The sequence below is a fragment of the Anomalospiza imberbis genome, chromosome 14, assembly GCF_031753505.1.
Source record: "Anomalospiza imberbis isolate Cuckoo-Finch-1a 21T00152 chromosome 14, ASM3175350v1, whole genome shotgun sequence".
NCBI classification, from domain to species: Eukaryota; Metazoa; Chordata; class Aves; order Passeriformes; family Viduidae; genus Anomalospiza; species Anomalospiza imberbis.
The window spans coordinates 8,482,685-8,501,152 of record NC_089694.1 but is presented as its reverse complement, the minus strand read 5'-3'; the positions used below and the strand labels follow the sequence as shown (position 1 = coordinate 8,501,152).

At 41.3% G+C, this 18,468-nt stretch overlaps 1 protein-coding gene across 13 annotated transcripts in view; it reads left to right on the top strand.

Annotated features, from left to right (window-relative positions):
* Positions 1-14,620, top strand: part of IL1RAPL2 (interleukin 1 receptor accessory protein like 2) — a 364,841-nt gene extending 350,221 nt beyond the window's left edge. For all 13 annotated transcript variants that reach the window (XM_068204770.1, XM_068204779.1, XM_068204769.1 and 10 more), the window contains 2 exons: positions 2,814-2,984; positions 11,454-14,620. In XM_068204770.1, the coding sequence (XP_068060871.1) occupies positions 2,814-2,984; positions 11,454-12,151 (869 nt within the window). In that variant the 3' untranslated portion in view covers positions 12,152-14,620. The remainder of the gene's footprint in view (positions 1-2,813; positions 2,985-11,453) is intronic.
* The last annotated feature ends 3,848 nt before the right edge of the window (positions 14,621-18,468 follow it).

The window sequence follows — 18,468 nt, the reverse complement described above, 5'->3', positions numbered from 1 at the left end:
TGCATCTAAGTAGTATCTGCTAAAGAGAGAAAGTGCAGCATTCAAATACAGGTGCTTGCCATAGCCCAGTGCAATATTTAGCAGTCACACAGGCTCTGAAATGCAGAAACTCCAATGTATTTGAAAAGAGAGCAGGGAACACATTTTCCATAGTGCCAAAATAATGTGCAGTTGCATAGACATGTTGCTTTCTGCAATTGGCTGTTCTGTTATCACAGTGATAAATGTTTCTGTTTCACAATGGGTAGATATGGTGTGAAAAGGTTCCACTATGATGAAATCCACAGGAGTCGTGGAGAATGGATGGAATGATATCTAGGGGAGTTTAGAAAGAGGAAGGGTGATCCTTGTGGGTCCCTTCCAGCTCAGAATACTTTGTGATCCTGTGATAAATAGCTGGAATAGAGATCAGGAAATTTGCTCTTTCTTGATCCTCATGTATGACTGGGAAAAAACTAAAATTATGCTTTTTCCATACTCTACGATACTGCACAATATTTATACTGGTACCTAGGACAAAGGGAAAGGTCAGATTATGTGGTTTGAGAAGTACTTTACCTGAAACACCTTGGGATTATACCAACATAATATCCCTGCTTCACACCAACTAAAAGTACTAACTTCCTCCAGCCTGCTTCAGTTTGCTTATCCTCTGTTTTCAGTGTGAAGTTGCTGCATTTTTACTCATGTAACTTCCTTGGTTCAATCACTTTTTAATTTATGAAACAATATTATTTTCTGGCTGTTTAGAGGAAGCCCCATGAGTACATAGGGGATTTCATGTGCCTATAAATTTTGAAAACAACCTTTTATTTTTCCACCGCATAATTGTAGACCTTTCACAGCTTCGTGTCTCATTCTGATCCTCCAGGATGAAAGGTGGGGGCAGAATGTTACAGAAGTCAAAGCATATGTGGGGATGTTTGTTTCTTCTCATGTAGGCAGTAGAGGGAGCATACAGAGCTCCCATGAGCACTCAGCTGTATAGATGCAATCACAGGGTCATTTTCCACTTTTATGTGTATTTCTTTAAAAAAGAAGATTTGGAACTCAACAGATCTGCTTTATTCCTATTTCTAAAAATATCCCACGTAAGCAATGTTGGACACACTCACTTCCTGTGTTGTGTTTAGCATTGCTTTTAGAGAAAATGACACTGAGGATTAAAGGATCCATTTAGGAAATGGCTCCAAACATTGTTGCTCCCAGAGCCAGCGGAGGGTGAGTGTGGGCAGCTCCTTCTTCTCTGCCCTGGTGCATGGAGCTTGTGGGGAGCCAGCAGAGGCAGTGGAGCTGTACCACCACTGCAGCAGCTCCCAGCAGCCCGAGGGAGCTGCTTCTGCCAGCATCCTGCTGGCTGGCACCGAGAGCTGAGGTGACTGGGCAGGGCAGCCGTGCCCCCGCAGGGGCAGGGGGCTCAGGGACCGCGGTGCTCTGCAGCCGGGGATGTCAGGGATCACTGGCTTCTCTTAAAAGGGTTTGGCTGGCTTCCTTATGGACAGAGCGGCAGGTTTTGGACAGGCCTCCAAAGCTGGCTGGCCTGTTGACTTCAGAGGAATGTCAGCAAGCCAGGTGGACATCTTCCATCGTCCCCTACAGCCATGGTTGACACTAGGCAAACTGCCTTTTACAAATATGGAATTATTCACATGCTTTGACTACAGCTCTGACCCTCATGGGTCTGGCTTTGTGTCAGGAATTATAAGTAACCATCAGTTCAAGGTCATCAAGAGATATATTTTATTATGATTAGGTATTTGTTCTTTTTATCAGAATATATTGAGGAATTTTGACTGCTATAATTATCTTTCATGTGCACTATTCTTTATAGATAATTGGCACTCAGAAACCCTCCGTTCATGCAGTTTTCTTCTCACAACATTAATTATTTGATTTTTCATTTTCTGTAAATAATGGCAGCTGGGCTCTTCCCTGGAGGCTGAATTGCTGAAGGTTGACTTTTTCAATATATTGTTTTCCATTACTGCAGAAGAATACAAAGAGAAATGTTACTAAGACAGTCTGAGCCCAGCATGGGTCCCCAGCTCTGTGGTGGCACTTATGTTCCTGGCACACTCATGAGCTCTTAGCTCCATGTTTCAGAAGCAGAGCTGGAGACAAGCCCCAGTGCTGGGCAGGAGGAGGAAGAGGAGAAGGAATGTTGCCCTTTATGGGAGTTATTTGTCTCTCTTATAATGTGATCCCCAAGTATTTCAAATCTCCTGGATTTGAAATCAAGTGGATTGTGATCCAAAATTATGGTATTGATTTTTAAAAATATGGGATTTTCTTAAAAAAAAAAAAAAAGCTTTAAACTGTTTGTATTTGGCATTGTTTTCTGAATAGTCAGTACTTGTTTGAATTAAGTCATGTCTTTTCTCATAATTACTTATGGAAGGAAATTTTCCTTGCTCAAAACTTTCCAGGCTCAAAACTTTTCCAAGCTGAAAACTTTAACATACTCCTAGAACTCTTGAGGAATAGAAACTGAAATAATTGCATTACAAATATGTAAGGGCTTAAAATAAAAGTTTCCACTTCAGTATTTGTATGAAAATTTTGCCCATGATCTTTTCAGCTGTGGCATGTGTCTGACCACATGGAACAGAGTTACTGCTCAGCATGCAGAAGAAAACTGAAAGAATCCATGAGATTTCTGCCTGGAAGCCAGATTATATGTTCCTGTGAATAATCCCCATTTTGTTGGGAAATGCTTGGTGGTTTCAAGGAATAATACAATTTCCCAGTACTCTCCTGTGATCCTTATAGTGCTCTTGCAAACAGCAGGCTGAACACGATTTGCTTTCTTACAGACAACAAAGAATATGATGCTTATCTTTCATACACCAAAGTGGATCCTGATGCGTTAGATCGTGATAATAATGAAGAGGAGCAGTTTGCACTTGAAATTCTGCCCGATGTTCTAGAAAAGCACTATGGATATAAGCTCTTCATTCCAGATAGGGACCTGATCCCTAGTGGAAGTAAGTATTTCTGACCTTTCAGTTTAATTTCTGTCTGATGTGTCACAAAGGCCTGGACTGTGCAATAAGTACTAGATATGGAAAACTTTGGGAAGTGGTTGCAAAGATTGGAAAAGTTTCCTCAGCACTGCAAATTTGAGTTCTCTGTTGGAGCTTGTTCCTGCACCACTGAAATCAGAGGGAACTGCCATTGATTTCAGTGGGGGCAGGAGCTGGACCTTCCTACAGGGAAGGCTGCAGCACAGCAAGCAATACCAAGTCCAAAATGTCTACATCAAACACAGGTAACTAAGCAGGAAACCTTCTAAAAGGATTTTATCATCTCTGTCACATGATTGAAAATGGGATTATTATTTTTTTTCAGTGATTAGTTGTTTTCTCTGCAGCACCTTTACAAGTAAAAGTCATCTTTTCTATTGTCTTTTGGGTTTTTCCTTAACTTGGAAGTCTCATAAGATTCAGCAGTACTTTTGGATGTCTCTACCAAAGGTCAATGCTTTCCAAGTGGTAGTTATGTCATTTCTTCTACCAGACTCATTTTGAGCAAATAAAAAAGACTACAAATCATATTCATTGTCGATGAATTTTGAATACACAGTATGTTTGCTTTAATATCACATTTATTTGAAGTGCTACCCTTGTGAAAAATCAGCTTTTTATTTTCTTTTTTTTTTTTTCTTTTTTTTTACAAATTCCATCTCCAAATCACTTTCATAAAAACTTAAAAACAATAGAAGAGAACATGAGCTTCTCTCTGTATGTGCTACTGTGTAGGAAATGTGAACAAGAGAACAAAGCAATGGCTGTAGTGGAGCAGATGTCTCCAAACATGGAATAGCTCGAGCATAGCTGCGTTACAACCTGCTTGCCAAAAGACCTGAAACAGCTGCCTCACTGTGCCAAGCACCAGTGCCTGACCCAGGAATCAGAGCCTGTTTCTTCTCTGACCTTTGAGAGTGCTGGAAACAGAGCTCTGAACCCTTTCCACTGAGAAAGAGGAGTCAGAGCCTCACCAGAGATCATGAAAGGCCTGTGCAGGGGGCTTGAATTTATCACATGCATTTTCAGCTCCTAGTTTAGAGTTGATTCACTTTTTTCTTTTTGCCCCTGCAAGGTGTAAGTTTTTCTCCCATTGTGAGAAATTACAGAAAGAGGACTTGGCTCTTAGCTTTCTTATTTCTTACAGTACAAGCTAATTATATCAAATTTTTAGACATTATTAAGAGAAAATACATCTTTTTGTGGTAAAACCCGTAGAATTGTTGCAACTAGTTGTTTCATATCCAACAATATAGCAGAGTTATACGTAGCAATTATGCAAGTGAACTGAGAAGTTTAAAGTTAACTCTTCAATAATAACTATGCTGAAGCACAGATTAATCTGAAATTCTTTTTTCGAACTGTTATTCCAGCCAGCATGGTATTTTATTTTTGTCTATTTTTGTCAGCAAGGCACTCAGCAAATACTTGCCATCACTTTGGATATTCATTAAACCTCTCCTGAAAATGTAGGGTACCTGAAAATGTCAGTTCTCATTTATGAACATTCACAGATTTAATCCTTCTTCTTTCCTCTCAAACTCACTTCTTCAGTATTATGAAAAGGCCTGATTCTAACACATGGAGTTTCAAGAACGCCTAATCAGACATAATGACAAGGCAGAATAAAATGTGGAGCTGAAATGAGTGTGATTTGCATGCTTTAGCTTTGAAAAAGATATGGGGGAAAGCACTTTATTTCAAGAGGGGCTAGAGGGAGGGTGAGGGGTGGGGAAGGAGGGAAGACTCTGCCTCCTGCATTTGTGAGCTCGTGTGCCCTGGAGCAGTGGAGTGTGCCTGTGTTCTGCCTAATACTCACCACTCTCACAAGGACTTGCAGTGCTTAGTGAAGGCAGTGTGATGTGCAATGGGCCTGCTAGAAACTTCAGAGGAAAACATAGCATGTTTTAGAGTGCCTGTCACAAAAAGTGGCAGATGTGACAAAATATATAGCTCTCCAGGGTAGATTTCTGTAGCAAAATGGGGGGTTGATCACAGCTATTGTTTTATTTTAGGAAATATCTCTTCTTACATGTTTCACTTCCTCATCTTTCAGGGTAAATTACTTTCATCAATGTAATCGTTTCCCACTCTCTGCTCTGATGTGTGTCCTTCTGCATCCTGTGTACCCTGGTGTGTGTCACCCCAGCAGTGCAGCCAGGAGCTGTGGACGGCTGGTGCTTCCTGCAATCCCTGCAGTTGTGAGGAGCTGCCACGGGAGGGTGTGCACCATTCGCTTCCTTCTTGGCATGCAGCAGCTCCTACAGCTGCTCCCTGCATTTGAGAGCAGGCAAAAATAGATTTGTCAAATACTATTTCATTAATTTTCTTGTGCAGTTCTGCAACCAACCTAAAAAGCTGACTTGGGGAAAATTCAGGGACAAGTTTGATTGTGTTTTTGTCCAGCTGGCTCATTGCTAACCTCTGGGGGAAAGCTGTGATGGGCTCTGCATGTCCCTGTGCAGCCAAGGGAGAGATTACAGCCAGATGTGCTGTGCCTGGGACATGTCCAAGCTCTGCTTTCAGCTCTGTGTCTGGTTCAGGGATGTCCATGGAGCGACTGCTGCTGTCCCCAGGAGGACAGAGGTGCTGGCTGTGGGGACTGAAGCCACCTCTTCACCACTGGGAAGCAGATCCCAGGGTTTAGGTCAGATGGGGCTGAGTTATGTTTTGCAGTAGGTGTTGGTTCTGAGCCCAGCTGGGATACAAATTTTATCCCAGTAGAGCATTTTGTCCTAGTGGGAGGGAGAGGTACTGTGAAGGATGCCAACAGCCTCAACAACACCCACCACACAGTGGCCAGCAGGGACCTTTGTGATGACTCTTGGTGCTGCCTGAGAGCAGCATGGATGGATCCAAGCCCCTGAGCTGGCAAGATGGAACAGAATCCCACACAGCCGTGGAAGGCAAGACTGGTGACCCAGCAGGGAGACATGGCAATGGAGACCGAGCTTGTAACCCAGGAAGTGAGTTGCATGCTTTGGGAAGTACTGTAGCAGCTATTCTTTCTTAAAGAATACTCTTTGGTCTCATCAGAATGAGTGTTCTTCGTTCTGTCAAAGCTGACAGCACACACACCTCCCTGCCAGGTAACTTAGCCCTAATTGGACAAGTTACCCTGTGTAAGGAGACTGGGATCCCTGAGATGCACTTGCACTTGTTACTGAATTCCTGAGCAGTTCTCATTGTTTTCACCCTATTCATTTTCAGGGCTCTTTTTACAAACCCTTTCCCACAACAAACACTCGAGCTCTGTGAGATTTTTTAATTCAGGGTTAGGAGACCTGAGGAGATTGAGTAGTTGGTGGGGGGTTAACAGGACAAGTTATGTTTTCACCTGAGCCATTTTTTGTCTTGCCAAGGATGATGTCTGCAGTGAAAAATATATATTTGCACTTCACTCTTCTAAAATCATGACTACATCAGAGGAAAGTACTTCTCTCTGTGGTTTCTGCAAATTATTTTAAAACCTGAAAGTTAAGAGGTAAAAATTGTCAAGTTAGACTTTTAATACCAGCCATACATATCTATTAGAGCATCACCTAGTTGTTCTCTAAACATATGTGCATTTGGTCTTGAGAGGATTGAAAAAGCACCAACAATTCACTCCAGCTCAGCCCAGGGTATGAAGATTGGGCAGTGAAAAGAACAAGTGATGGAATAAGAATATTTGTTTACCTGAAAAATTAGAAGTTATCAGCACAAGGGGACAGTGTCTAAGGCACGTGATAAAAAGGACACGATGGTCAATATTGTAGTTCTGGCACTTTGTAGTTTTGTCTGCCCATCTGTGTGGTTTTTGCCTGGTGAATTCCAGCTTCCTGGGCTCCTGCATGAAAAAAACCCGGTTGGACCACGTGTCTGGGGTTCCCAAGGAGCCTTAGTTTAGTATAGGATACCATTTCTTTGGTATCCACCTCCACAAACTCAGGAGTCCCTGGTTGTCTGCTCTGTATGAACCTTACTTTTAATGTCAGGCATGGGTGAGGGTAGCAGGGATACACACGGATGTCAGCTGAAAGAGGAATAAATATGAACAAAAGGCAGAAGTGCTGCCTGTCCTATAGAGCACTAATCGGCACTATTTGTGTCTTTATGTTAAACTCATCAGCTGTCCCTCAGCTCATCCTGGGATTGGACACTCTCTGGGAAGGGGCCATTACTCTGCTTTGTGTTTCAGCTGTTCTGGTCCAAGCTAAGAGAAGCAAAAAATATTTAATAAATAGGAAAAGCAAGACACAAAATCATTGGTGTTATAATAAAGTAATCAGACTCGGGGTTTGGGAACTATTCAGCTAGGAAACCAGGACTGAATTACTCTTCTATAAATAACTTTCTCAAGTGATGGTCACACTGCCAAAAACAGAAAGGCTGGTTATTTTCAGAGTGCCAGGAACCAACCAGCATGGGTTTCATGGTAGATTCTCTTTGGTTCTCATAGTGCTGCAAACCATGTTTCCCAAAAATATTTATAGGATTTTGTATGATTTCTAGTATTTTTTTCCTTCTCCCTCAACTCCTGCAAATCATCTGAATCTGGTTAGTCAGTCATTTCTTTGTGTAAGCAACTCTGTGCCCATAGTGTTCATTAATTTCCTTGCTCCTAGTCTGCTTGCATATTAGGTTTTCTTCCAGCCTGTGGTTAATGTAGCTCATTAAGGATTCCATAGGCAGTTACACATGATTCAATTGCAAATGGGATGCATTTCTTGAAATTCTCTTCTTCAGTGCTTCAAACTCCAGTTCAGCATCATTACATGTAGATGGTGTTTGGTGAGCACATACTTGCTGTCAGGACAAATTTGCTTGCCATTTGCTGGCAAGACTAAAACAGTGTTTGGGTTTGGATATAACACTTCTTGCTATCCATTTCTCCTTGGGCACTGCATTGAAGGTGATGCAAAGTAAGTTACTGATAGAGCCACTCACAATGTAAATTTTCTTTTTCTTACTAATGCAATTGCTAACAATTTGAGAAGAGTTTTGTACCGTACTGCAAAATGGTGTTTCAAGGAGGGGGGGAAATGGTCAAAATTTAAAATGTGGTTTTTCAGTAAAAACAAGTGGGTTCGATCTAACACTGACATCTTAGTTTTACATTCTAATTTATGATAAATTAGAATGTAATTATAGTCCCTGGGACTTGAAAGTGGATAATTCCATAATGACTTCACCAAGACAAGGTTTTTTTCTTCCCTTACAATGAAATATTATTGAAGTTGACACCTCCTGCAGCAAAAGTGAAGTTACAGCAAAATTATATTTATCTGATGGAAATATGTTGCTCTGGAGCTTTACAGTTGACACTAGTTGGTGACATTATTCCTGAACTCCCTATTCAGTTTTTTTCTTGCAAATGAAACTGAGCCATTGCCTGACAATAATTTCTTAGCTCACTGGAAAGGTGAAAGCAACTCTTTCTCCATCCCACATTGCAATACAGATTGCTTGGATTTAGTACCTTCTAATGGAGTGAACACTTGAGACAGACAACGGAACCTGAGGGATTTTGGGAAGTCTCCAATTCTAAAGTAACAGGAGAGCAGATGATTTAGCAACTCAGAGGTTTATGCAGTCAGATCAGTACCAGTGGGAAAAATAAAGCTGGAAATTCCAGGGACAGGAATCTCTCTCCCCATGATTTTCTTCACAGAAATGTTCAAGTGGTGCAAATTGTACATATTGTAGAGTGCACCCAATGGAGCCACAAGCTCCAGGAAAATTGCCACCTGCCTTCAGTAGTAGTCCCAAGCTGGAGTTAGTGGGAGTACTAAGTACTTCTGGACCAGATGGCTGGAAATTTGGGGTTCCAGTTTCTTGTAACTCAGTGTACTTTACCCTCAGTGCATCAACAAGTCCCCTGTTCATTGGCCATGTCCACTAGTGACCAGCTCCAAATGTGGAATTTGAGGGATCACCTCAAGACTGTTTGTGAAGGTGTTCATTGCTCAGCTGAGGACAGAGCTCTAACGTGTAAGATACCCAGTAAGGAAGGTGGACATCAAAAAGAGATGTGAGAAGCACAGAGAAGAGAAATGTCCACCCAAGAAAATAGGGAATTTCTCCCATCTTCTTTCCACCCTGTTTGCCCAGGGCAAAGGCTGACGACTTTCTGATTGCGATGGTGTGATGGATTATTGCTGGGGTGTTGCTATTGAAATGATTGGTGCTGGATATTTGAAGAGATGAAAGTGGAGTGATTTTTTTGGTTTTTTGTTTTTTTTTTTTTTTGGTTTGTGTTTTTTCTCAATTGGATGCATTTGGATATGCATGGCCGTGCTCAGAACTACCCTGGACATATGGTACTGCCCAGGACTGTGTCCTGCAGAGAATTGTCTTGTGCATAGCAGTGTTCTGAGTGTTTGGAGGAGGGATGAATATGTCTCAGGAAAGATGCATGATAGTTTGTTGTTTTACTGTATCTTGCAGATTCAACCTCTAATGATGAAGCTTCCCACCTAAATTCTTTCTTTTTGGGAGCAGAAAGAAAGGAAGAAAATGAAGAGTCTGAGCTGTTGATACATTGGGATAATATCTTTCCATTGTATTGAACATTTCTACCTTTCCTTAAGTTTTGTTTCACCAGTTCTGCTTATCATTTTCTCATTGTTGCTGATTCTCTCCCCGCTCCACTGCCTCTCCCATGGATTTAATGTTGAATTTTTTTCATTAATGAGTAACTATTTGACACAGAACGATGGGGGGTTTTCCTCATAAAGTATTTCAAGAAACAAAAAACAAAAACAACTGTAAATGCTGCATGATTAAAAAGTCATAAACCATTAACTAAAAGTCAGGATTGTTGCATAGACATTTGTAATGTATGTGTATGTCTTAAATTTTTGTGTGTCTGTGGGATGTTTGCAATTGCCTCTTTTTTCCATTTGTGAAAGAAATTCTTCTTGCTGCTAAGTGGTGAAATAAAACATTGGTAAAGGCAGATTTGATGCTAACTATGCCTTCAGTCTCATGAAAATAAGCTATTTTAGAATGTTCCTGTTGGCCTATTTTGTAGCAATTTACTTTACTGGAAGTGGTGTGAATAAGCATGCTGTGGTATGGTGCCTGGGACTATAAAATGAGTCTTGCAGTAACAGATGTTGATTAATGATGTTATTTGTAATTATTGTTCTTGCTAGAGGGCAGATGTGTAAGAGAGGTCCTGCCCTGTGCTGAGTAAAGATCTGTTCTGTGCAGCTCTTGTGTCCAAGTCTTCATTTCTAACACTTCCTCTGTTGTCAGGCAGCACATTCCCAGTAGCATGGTCAAGAGGTTCATGTAGTTTAAAAACACAAAGATATCCTGTCTCGAAGCTTGCAGTTGTAATGCTGTGCAACCAATGAACATTTTCTGCCCTTAGTGGTTTTGTTCAAGGGATTTAATTTGTCTAGTCTTGACCTAAAACCCATTGAAGTTTGTTGAATGAAGTCTGTTCATTTGAATGGGTTTTGGATCAGGTCTGTAAGTAGATCTCTTTCCCATCCTGTTCCATGTCAGACCAGTGTATTTGGCTTCTCTTCCCTATCATCCCTGGAATAAGTGAAACTCAGGGATCGAAGTCCAGCTTCACAAATATTTTGAAGTTCAGTAAACTGGCATCATGGAGCTGCTGATGGGGCTGGCATTTCTGCTTACACTGATCATTTGCAACTACTTGGCATGCATGAATATAAGAATTCTACTCTTTTCTTTGTCACTGGTGTCTCAACAAATAAATACTTCCAATATGTTTAAATTTTCCATTTGTTCCTGTCACTTGTGAAGTCTCTGTTAATACCTTGGGGTACATAGAAGCACAGGTTCGTGATATTAAAACAGACCACTGAACCACAAAGAATGTTCTTATGCTTTTGTGGTCAATAGCTAAAGAAGAAAAAGCTACCATGATGCTTCTATGCAATAGCACAAGTTCTGCATGTGACGAGGGTTCATTTCTTTCTGAGCTTTTGCAAGTTACGGTTCATACACCCTGCAGCACCCTCATGTCTTTGCATCTGGAACACGGGAACCACTCCCCAGAGCCTGCTTCCCTCAGCACAGTGTTAATCATAACCAGTGTTAATGTTAGAATTTACACAAACATTGCGTTGATTTCGACCTATATTTTTTTCACTAAGTGAACTGTGTGTTTTTATTCACTAATGCACCTACACAGCAAGGGTATTATGTAAATGTCATCCTGCTGCAATGAACAGGGGAAATAGCAAAGGATGGAGGCTGTTATTAAGGAGTTTTCTATGTGTACTCCATAAATAGAAATATTTTGTGATACACAATCTTATTTTTGTTGGAGTATATTGAAAGGCCCATTGTTTTAAATGGTATGGATCAGTAAAATGCAGGATTTTATTATACTTGATTGCAAGCCTGATGTTTTAATACAATAGACTTCTTTATTCTTTACTCTTTCTCTCTTTCTATAATTTGTAGCCTACATTGAAGATCTCACAAGATGTGTTGAGCAAAGCAGAAGACTCATTATCGTGTTAACTCCAGACTATGTTCTCAGGAGAGGATGGAGTATTTTTGAGATGGAAAACAGACTCCATAACATGCTAGTCAGTGGAGAAATCAAAGTTATTTTGATTGAGTGTACTGAATTAAAAGGGAAGGTGAATTATCATGAAGTGGAATCATTAAAGCACACCATCAAACTTCTCTCAGTGGTCAAGTGGAAAGGACCAAAAAGCAGCAAACTGAATTCTAAGTTTTGGAAGCGCCTAGTCTTTGAAATGCCAGGGAAGAAAAAGGAGGTGGTGTCTCGGCATCAGGTCCTGGATTCTGCAGAGCAGGGCCTCTTTGGGGACCTCCAGACTGTGCCCTCTCTTGCCGTCACGGGCACCTCTGCCACGCTGGTGGAGTCGCGGGCGGGCTTGGGCGATTACCAGCAGGCAGACTCTGTGCACATGAGGCACTACTGCCGCGGCTACGAGTACGACGTGTCTGCGGCCACGCTGCCCATGGCCTCGGTCAGCAACCACCACACGTACTGTAACATCCCCCTGACGCTCCTCAACGGACAGCTACCTCTCAACAACGCCGTCAAGGACCCCCAGGAGTTCCACAGGAACAGCCCCTTGCTACCTTTGTCGGCCAAGGAGCTCAGCTTCACCAGTGATATCTGGTAGAACATCAGGGCTCTTTGGAGATGCTTCATGGCCACCATGAAGAGACGCCTGTAAAGAACTTTGCCCTACCCACATGGGGTGAGAAAACCTATTCAAAGCAGCAGCACACTTGTTTGCTTTTCTACTTGAACTTTTTTGTTTACATTTACAAATTATTGACGAAGGGGGCATTCTTTTGTAACTCAGTAATGTCCTTCCTGTCTTTTAATGTACAGTTTTATTGCTTCTTTAAAAAGGAGGGGGGAGAGAAAAAACGCATCCCGTCGCTTCACAGTAGGTTTACAATCTGGGACGGGTAAAAGGTCACTGTGTACGATCTCCAACATCCATACATATTTAAGTAACAGTATTTGGAATACACAGAAGTTGTTGGGTTTTTCATATAGACTACAGTACAGTTTGAAAATCTAATCATCCTGCAAAAATTAGTATCTCCTGCACAGAACACAAGGGGTGAATTATCTTGAAAAGGAAGGAGAAGGAAACCTTCCTGGTAACATTGTCTTGCAAATACTTCTTAGAAGATGCCCAGCTGAAACAATGCAGACAAAGCTTTATCAATAAAGTGCATAGTAACAGTTACTACAAAATAAATCACCTGCTCCCATCAGCATCTCTTCATTTTATTATTGAGGCATGTTGTATTCCTAGTCAATGGTTAGCAATGTGGTTTTATTAAACAACTTACTAGAATACTGGAAGATGTTTAGGAGGATTTTAAACAATTTTTCTGTCAACTATAGATTATTTCACAATTTTTTGCAGATTTCTAATGACTTTTTCCAAACAGTTTAAGTATGAATTTAGCTGTCTATTGGCCAATTCATTAATCTGAAATTTCTTAAGATCTAAGATTTGTAGTAAAGTAATTTTATGTAGGATATTTTTTCCAAAACCAGTAATTACAATTTGAAATTAACCTTTTTTTTTTTTGTGAGAAGATCAGCAATAGAAAACTACAGCAATATTCAGAGATTAAGTGCTGAATTATTCAGGTTTACTAGTAAGTCTGACTTCCGTTGCAGTGATAATCACCTGAAACAGTTTTCTTTCTTGTTTATCTACCTGCCAGTTTCTGTACCTTTTAAATATGGCAGAAGCAGGAATATTTCTGCTTTCTGTGCATCTAGTGAAAAGTGATATTTTTAAGCAACTGGCAAGGTCTTGCATTTCACACTTGTGTGAGTGATCCCATCACTCAAATAGGATCCTGTCATTTAGCTCTCAAGAATGGCATTCCTGTGCTGGTGGATGAGAATTGTTCCACAGGTGCTCAGCATCAGGCATTGCTGCTCAGTGAGTACCAGGGTGTTTCCCGGAGATTTCCACACTCAGCTGGGTAAGGGTTGTAGAGTCAGGCTATGGAGACAGCTGTATTAAATGAAAAAGCTCTAAATAATGAAGGCAAAAGCCAGTTTTGCAGATTTTGGCATGGCTCTAATGATAACACAGCAGACGTGAGAGTTTTGTCTCAGTAAGATCTGCTGGAGCAAGCTCCCAAAAATATTTTTAAGGCAGGCAACCTTGCCTGTGCTTCAGTACGTCTTTAGCATTTTTATCTTTGATTGCATGAATAAAAGTTAGCACTCTACACTCAGCTGCCTGTGGTTTCATCAGCAAATAAATTCAGTAAATCCTTGACATTTTGCACTGGTTCCTAAATTGTACCCTACAGTCAAATGGAAACAAACACTGACCTAAGACTTCAAAGTATCCAGAATTGGCCCAAAGGCCACAAAAATGATCTCAAAATGTGCAATAATTCATAGAGGTCAGTATTTTTTCATTGCTTCTTTCCCCATTTCTTTATTCTGTGCCCTCCTTCACCAGTCATTGTCTGTAAGATTTTTCATTAGGTTCAAAATAATACGTTTCTCTCATTTTTTTCTAATATTATTATGCATTTGACACTAACACTGAAAGTGGAAATCTAGAAAATATATTAATTTATTACACAGTATAGAACTATAACTTGCTCTTTTGTGAAGTTAAGTTCCAAACATAGGTGTTTAATAGACGTATTTTTCTACTGAGAAAGAAAGCGATTTTACCTCCATTACAAATATATGTATTTCAACTTCCTCCCAAAAATTTACAAAATTTGCACTGTTTTATAAGTGTTACAGACTGTGTTTACACTGGCTATGTTCTTTAATGCAAAGTGTAATTAAAAAAAAAAAAAAGAAAAAAATCCTAAATGAAAACCCTGCATGAAAAGAGCTGCATATGTTTAAATGAAAAGCTGTACTTTTCATTATTTTCCTTCCCACATTACTCTAGAATCTGATTAATTCACATAGAATGTTCAGTGAGATTTTAAACCTGCTAGTTCTGTATTAAGCATGCAAACTCAAAAAAAAAAAAAAAAAAAGAAACGAAAAAACATATGCAGGTTGGTCTGCTTCTTTTATTTACAAGGATTTAATATCAGTAGCAAATTCATTTACCCTATGATAATATGTCTCAGAGCAGTAGTTATCCTAAAGCAAAACGCAGTCATCTTTGTATTGAGGAAACATGAAAAGAACAGGTTTTCAGTCATTTTGCAAAAGCACACTGAGTGTCTGTGTATTGATATTTTTTAGTTATAGATGCCAAGTCACAATCTGCTTTAAGATTTCTGAGTGTATGTTGAGTACTACAATATATACATGAATCAGACCTGCTGTACCCCTCTGCTTTTAGTGTGGGGGTGGGGACCTGAGCTCGGGGGCCTCTTGTTGACTCAGCTTTGTGTGATACCAGTACAGAATCATAGAATTGTTTAGGCTGGGGACGATCGCTAAAATTATCTACTCCAACTGTTAACCCAGCTCTGCCAAGCCCACCACTGACCCAAGTCCCCAAGTGCCACAGCCACGTATTTTTTATACATCTCCAAGGATGGTGACTCCACCACTTAGCTGGGCAGCCTGTGCCAGTGCTTGACAACCCTTTCAATGAATAAATTTTCCTAATCCAATCTAAACCTCCCATGGCACAATTTGAGGCCATTTCTTTGTGTTCTGTTGCTTGTTACTTGGGAGAAGAGACTGAGCCACATCTGGCTACACCCTCCTTTCTTGGAGTTGTAGAGAGTGAGAAGGTCCCCTCTGAGCCTCCTTTTCTACAGGCTAAGCCCCCCAGCTCCCTCAGCTGTTCCTCATCAGATTTATGTTCCAGACCTTTCCACAGCTCTGTGTCCTTCTCTGGACATGCTTGAGCCCCTCTATGACATGCAAGAAGCCAAGTGTTTCCATAGGTAATACTTAAGGGTCTGGAAAATCACTGTCAAACAGTGAAATGTATCCATCTGTGGGACTTGGGTGGCACAGGAGCCATGAGCTTGTCCCACTGGGAATACCTCCACAGCAGTCCTCCAGTGTGGCAGCAGTGACAGCTGGGTCAGGGCCTCGGCAGCAAAAGAGTCCCAGCTCAATCATGTGAAACTCATCAGCTGAAATAGAAGGGCATATGGGCATTTTGTGTTTCCCTGTCTCACCAAAGCCATGGTGGCTTTATCAGCTGGGTTTATCAGGGGAGAGGCCAGGACACCACCCTGTGCAGCCCCACCACTCCCAGCTTGCCAGGCTGTGCCTTGCCCGGTGACAAAAGCCACCAGTAGCAAACATCCTTATTGCAACCACGGGGACTTCTGGTTTGGGGCACATTCATCTTAAATATGGTTTATGATGTTTGGAAGCTACTGTTTTTACCTTTGTGTGTGTTGTACTTCAGAGGCAATTGTGGTTTAAAGATTGTCTATAAAATGAGCCAGAAGTTGGAAGCCTATCCAGTGCTACAGATTTGATCCTTCTAAAGAATGTTCAGCAAGAAAACAGGGTAATTTTAAATTAGGTAACACAGTGAATATTGACAGTTCTTGGAGGCCGTGCGTTGGGATGGTATTTTAATAATGTTCCTTTTTCTAGACAGTAGATGAGAAGCCTCTATAAAGATATTGGTCACTCTGTCACCAGGTCTGCTCCAAAACCCATTCAAGCCAACAGAAAGAGTTCCATGAAGTCCAGAAGATTCTGGATAAGGCCATAACACCTTATGCTTGCTGTGTACAGAGGAATACAAAAAAAAAGAGAGAGATAGAAGGCAAGAGACTAAGAAGCATTTGCTTATTTATTCTGTCTAAAATTAAGCTTATTTTTGTCCCTGTTTGGTGTGGATATGCTCCAGGAACATCCAGCCTTGGGAAAGGAATTTTGTTCATTCTTTGTTATAAACAAGATAAGTACTTGGGAATAAATAACAGATACTTTTACAGGGGAAAAAACCCATTATTTTTAAGGGCCTCTGCTCTCAGTAGTTCCTTTGATTCAGCAGGCTCTCTCTGTTCATCGAAATGCATAAGCACATACTTAAATTCCCCTTAATTCAGTGAGAAATGGTTTGCTGAGCAGGGCCTGGAAGGGCAGTTCAGTGCCAGAAATCAGAGCATTCAGCAGCTTTTAGAGCTGAACCCTTCTGGAGAGCTCCGAGCAGTTTCCCAAAGTCTGTCTCTGAGCAGAGGTGAGAGGAGCTGCCAGGTCCCACAGTCCTGCTCACAGGAGGGAAAGCTTTCAGTGTCCCTTAGCCTGGCAGTGACACCACATGGGAACTCCTCCTGGATGGGAGAACAGTGGGGTTTGCATTGTGTCCCAGTTTGTCCCTTAGCCTGGCAGTGACACCACATGGGAACTCCTCCTGGATGGGAGAACAGTGGGGTTTGCATTGTGTCCCAGTTTGTCCCTTAGCCTGGCAGTGACACCACATGGGAACTCCTCCTGGATGGGAGAACAGTGGGGTTTGCATTGTGTCCCAGTTTGTCCCTTAGCCTGGCAGTGACACCACATGGGAACTCCTCCTGGATGGGAGAACAGTGGGGTTTGCATTGTGTCCCAGTTTGTCCCTTAGCCTGGCAGTGACACCACATGGGAACTCCTCATGGATGGGAGAACAGTGGGGTTTGCATTGTGTCCCAGTTTGTCCCTTAGCCTGGCAGTGACACCACATGGGAACTCCTCCTGGATGGGAGAACAGTGGGGTTTGCATTGTGTCCCAGTTTGTCCCTTAGCCTGGCAGTGACACCACATGGGAACTCCTCATGGATGGGAGAACAGTGGGGTTTGCATTGTGTTCCAGTTTGTCCCTTAGCCTGGCAGTGACACCACATGGGAACTCCTCATGGATGGGAGAATGGTGGGGTTTGCATTGTGTCCCAGTTGGGCAGCTGGGAGCTCATCCCCTGGGAAGGCTTGGTCAGAGGTTCTGTCTGCAGGACACCTCCACATCTGTGCAGCAGCTTCTGCCTCCTCTCTTGGGCACCCTCTGAGGTTCGTGCTGGGGCTGCAGAGTTTCTGGGACTCTAAGAAAAAAAGTGGAGAATGTGAAGAAGGGAGAGGAAGAAGAGAGCAATCAGAGTCCAAGGGTTTTTCCAGGCAGAAACACAGAGTGAAAAAGGGGAATGGCAGCTCTCGTATGAATACATAATGTTTGTCCACTCTTCAATGGATGCTGTGTGAAGTTCCCAAAAAATATGTCATCTCTTGCCAGCCCGCTTGCTTCAGAACTCTTGTCTTGATAATTTTAAAATTAACATTTCAGTTTTTGTTTGGATGGGAATTTCTTGGTTTCATCCACAGGAAAAAAAAAAGGAAAAAGAAAAAATCTGCTTCTTTATTCCCCACAAAATAAAACCTCACACTTTCTGAAGTCCCACAGGTTTTCAACTTGCATGTAGTGCCAGAAGTATTTCCTTCCTCAGGCCCAAAGGAAAATAGGTATGTGAATAGTACAGTAATATTGATTTAACATAATCAATATTATTCTATTTGTTTATAAAATAATGAAAAGTAGAGAAAAGTACTTTCCTCTACTGTCTTGGAAGTATTTAAGGTTTTGAAATTTCATAAATAACATTGATTGAAACAGTTCCAGTTTAGAAGTAGTCAGCCCAGCAAATGTTAAAAATATGACATTTTGGAATATGTTATAGGAAGCAAGCAGAATTTGAAAATTGAAAGTAATGACATGTCACATTCTTGCAAACACAAAGAACAATGTTCTGAAATATCTTTTACTTCCCCAAAGAAAGGACCTGCAGCATTTGTGGTGCTGAGGGAAGGACAGCTTTGCAATGCTCACCACAAGAACCTTTTTGATCATTTCAGTGCCACTGGAGAAACTCAGAGATTAATAAGGCTGCTCCAAAGAGGTATAAAACAATGTCTAAAAAAAAGGAAACAAAGTAAAAGTTACCAAGCTTTGCCAGGATATTTGTCATACAAATATAAAACGTCAGCACTGCCAATAAAAGCAGAACATGACCTGTCAGCATTTTCTCT